At 39.5% G+C, this 4,222-nt stretch overlaps 1 protein-coding gene across 1 annotated transcript in view; it reads left to right on the plus strand.

Annotated features, from left to right (window-relative positions):
* The window catches only part of zgc:110329 (tetraspanin-15), a 22,610-nt gene that overhangs the window by 6,954 nt on the left and 11,434 nt on the right, over positions 1–4,222 (plus strand). Inside the window, exons 2-4 of the mRNA XM_032516084.1 lie at positions 966–1,151; positions 2,487–2,561; positions 3,288–3,383. Of these exons, the coding sequence (XP_032371975.1) occupies positions 966–1,151; positions 2,487–2,561; positions 3,288–3,383 (357 nt within the window). The remainder of the gene's footprint in view (positions 1–965; positions 1,152–2,486; positions 2,562–3,287; positions 3,384–4,222) is intronic.

Here is a 4,222-nt window from a genome sequence, read left to right on the forward strand (position 1 = left end):
AAAAAGACTTGCTGTATATCATTCCCTTCTCTCTCCCCTTTCCTGTCTTGAACTGCGCTATCAATTAAAGGTTGTATGAGGGAATGACTTTTTTATAGGAGAATTAAAAAAAAATTGAAATTAGACCCCGACCGATGTATACCGGCGGATTGATATTATCGGCAGATATTATGTATTTCCCGAACTATTGGTATTGGCATTTATAATGGCTGATTATTATTATTATTTTTATATAATAGTCATTCATCAGAATCATATATAGTTATCACAAATAAATGATTCTGGTAAATTAATATAAAAAAATGAATAAAATGGATGGTACCATGTTTTAAGACGTGTTCATATCTTAAGTTATCAGAACTTTAATATATTGTGATGTTACTCTGTTCTGTTGTGAGAATAAAACAAATTATCATATTATTTTAGTGAGTACTCATAAATAACTACAAACGACTAATGTTAGGGAAATCTGTTTGTTTTGTTAAGCATTTCTAGATTATTTTTTAAGATATACTGTATAGTGGCTGATATATCGGATTTTTAAATAACCAAAACTTTGTATCGGTATTGGCCTTAAAAATCCTTTATCGGTCGGGCTCTAGTAGAAATTGAAGTAATTTATTTGCATTTATTAACCCAGATTTTACCTCCTTAAATTTTGGGATGACAATTCTTATGATTCCTTTTAACAAGATGGAAGGATAAAGGGAAGAAAAGAAAGAAAAATTAAATACAGAAAGTGCTTAAAACACTTTTTTAATTTTTTTTAGTTCAACAAAATCTATAAATTAAAACAACTTGACAGTCTTGAGTTTACAATCATTTAAAGTCAGCCGTGTCTGGAGTGTCAGACGCAGTCTTCACACAGATAATACGACATCCCAGAAGGCGAAGGAGAATTAATACCACTAACACTTTGTTCTTCATACTGAGGATTGTCACGGCTTTTATCTCTCTTCCTCCAGCTAATGGGCCTTTGTGTGCTGTGTGTGGGGGTGTATGCCGAAGTGGAAAGGCAGAAGAATCGAACCCTGGAGGGCCTTTTCCTGGCCCCTGCTGTGGTGCTGATCCTGCTGGGCCTGGTGATGTTTACCGTGTCCGTGGTGGGCATGGTTGGATCCCTCAGGGACAACAAGACCCTGCTGCACATGGTAGGGATGATGGAGGGAGGGAGGGAGGGGGGGTGCATGAGCATATGTCTTTAAATCTTTGTTTTACATGATATATGTGTGTGTGTGTGTCTTTTTTTGCTTAAGGGTAGCTTTATAATTTCCAGAATTGTAATGTGGTTTGGGTTGTCGGCTGAGTTACAAAATCAGGGAGGTAATGGGGGAATACAACTTAAATTATACATACGAGGGTATCTTTACAAATGGCTATCTATGTAAATGTCCAAATTAGACACACGTCAAAGCTGAGAAAAATAGACTGTGTTCAGAATTTGCCCGACAGCAACAGTACATACACAGTCAGTCATTTTTTCACCACAGCTGTTGCTTTGGCCAATAACAGAAAAGGAGCTCCAAGGGAGCAGGGCTATATTATTGTGGTTGCTATGCAACTATGTAATTAGCTTTTAGCTAAATAAGCTGGACTGAAAAAGGAGATTAAAAGTTAGCGATCAAAAGAAGTTTGTGTTTTTTCCGCTTTTCCTTTCAAGAAAGAGGACGAGAAGCTCATTTCATTCTGAGAGCCATAAACAGAGAGTCATTTATGTTCCTTCATGCACTGATCATTGCTTCTCTCTGTTAGTTGACTTAGTTTCCTATCCTTAAAAAAAATTTGACAGTGAATATTACATAAATAATAGCAGTTTAAGGAATTTCTCTTTAAAATTTCTCCTTTTTCCCCTTTTTTATATTGATCCAACCCGATACTTATATTTGCCTAAATGACACACGAACGCAGACTCAAACTACAACCTGAAAATGTGAAAAGATGAAAATGAATGTGGTCCCAAAGATCCCAAAGATGCTCCGTATACATTGTCAAAATGATTCCGTACATAGCAGCAGAACAAATACAACGTTGATTAAATATGTATCTGACACACGGAAATAACAAGAATTAAAATACATTTGGCACTTCCTGTCTTTCACAGACTACTTGCTAGGCGCTGGTTCAGAACTATTAAGTTATTAACATGATATGATAATTTGGTGAGAATGGATGGGCATTTGATCAGGTATACTTTAGAACCGAAACGGAACCATTAAAATACCGATCTTTAGGCTCGGCTTGTGACGCGCTGTTCAAAAAAAATAATAAATTTAAAGTAAACACTTAAATTTAAGTGTGAAGATATTTTGTCAAAGCATCAGTTGTCAGTGCTATCTGATTTTCTCCATATCACCCTGCCCTACATTGATGTACTGAAAAATTAGTATTTTGTAGCAGCGTAAATAGTTTTCTTGCTGTGTTGGTGCACCACTGCCCTATAATTACCCTGAACGCTGTCTGACTCTGTGATCTTTTCCCCTTCACAGTTCCTCTGCGTTCTCTGTGTGTTGCTGCTTCTCCAGGCCATCGGGCTCACCTTGGCTCTCATCTTTGAGAGCAAGGTAAATTTCATCCCACACCCTGTACATTCTCATAGATTGCCCCTAGTGGCCTTTTCTCAGTAGCCGCAGCCGAGGTGGCGCGCGCAAATGTGACGCCATGGGAGCGCCCTAACTATTTATACTCGCGCGCAGTGGTCGCGACAGTAGTTGCGGCGTTCTCCTGAACAGATGTGGCGCTAATGAGAAAAGGCTACCGACTTTGCTAATTCTGCGGACTTGAAGAAGAAGGAAAAAGGTAAACAACGGCAGAACAGGCCGCAGCATTGCCGTCAGTGCTTCGATTCAATGACCTACTTGGCCTACTTGAAAGAACTCATCCTAACACAGTAAGTATACAAGAGAGACTTGCAGTCACTCTGAGAGTCCTGGCATCCGGTTACCCTCGAGCTCATTCAGGCTTCCTGTTTCTGCATTGTTGTGCGGCATTAAAAAATAATAAACAGGTGCGCGACCTCTGATCACATGCTATATTTCCCCTTGCGGGATTAATAAAGTATACATTATTATTATAAATCCTGCCGCGTCAGCGAGATCGCCGCCATTTTGACATCACATTTGCGCGCGCCACCTCAGGTGCAGCTAGAATACCACACGTGTAATAATGGCCTCTAGCCACAGGCAGGTCACTACTACTTCACTGAACTTTCTGACTGGCATCCTGTTTGTCAGTGCTCATAACAATGACCACCTCTCCCCTGTGTTTCTGCCTCTCTCCGTTTTATCTAGACGTCGGCCTTGTTCCAGAGCAGTATACGAGAAGGAATTAAACACTACTACGATGATCTGGATTTCAAAAACATCTTGGACTATATGCAACAAAAGGTGGTTTGACATTTAAACAGATGATGGGATTGTTGATTTCATTATTACCTATTTCTACTTATTTATTTTCAGTTAGACTGGTGGAATGGTCAGTCTGCTTTGTCACATTTTCTTACCGCTTTGTTAAATCTACGACATAGCCTGATTTGCACCAAAAAAGTAACCACACGTCACGGCTACGCGCGTCGCTCGGCCATGGCTTGGTAGTGTTGCATTTCCCCTAGTCTATATCCTTTACGTTCCACTTCCTGGATTGCTCCGGTGCCGCAGGAAATGATGTTGTTACCTTCCTCTTTCTTTTTGGGCTGTGGTTAACTGCTCTTGAGACTATATTCCCCCCACTCATTCCCAGGTTCTCCTCCATAAACAACATGAAATGAAAGAGCTATCTGCTATTATTTTAAAGAGATTGAAGCACACACTAACAAAAGTATAAACTTCAGGCCACTTATGTAGGCTATGAGATACAATAGCTGTTACCAGTCTCAATAGTCTAACCGGCTTGGCAGTTTCTCTACTGAGCAAACCACTTGACCTGTCAAGTCGAGCAACTGGACCCAGTGTGATAACTCATTTATTATGGTTCATGTAGCTGGATTAAAGACGGTTCATAATTTTAGTTTTCTAAAAAAAACAGACAAGGAAATCTTAAGGTATCTTTTTAGAACAGCAAAAAGAATATAGCCGCAAGCGGGTTCAAACCTTTTTTCTCAATCGCGACTTCCAAGTAATTTCACACATGTGGTCCAACGTCGTTACAAAACATATCCTGCAAGCTTTGTAACAATTGGACAGACAGTGCCAGTGTGATATCTCACAACAATTTGAGAAAAGCAGAT

This window comes from Etheostoma spectabile, chromosome 5, assembly GCF_008692095.1.
Source record: "Etheostoma spectabile isolate EspeVRDwgs_2016 chromosome 5, UIUC_Espe_1.0, whole genome shotgun sequence".
Classification (NCBI taxonomy): Eukaryota; Metazoa; Chordata; class Actinopteri; order Perciformes; family Percidae; genus Etheostoma; species Etheostoma spectabile.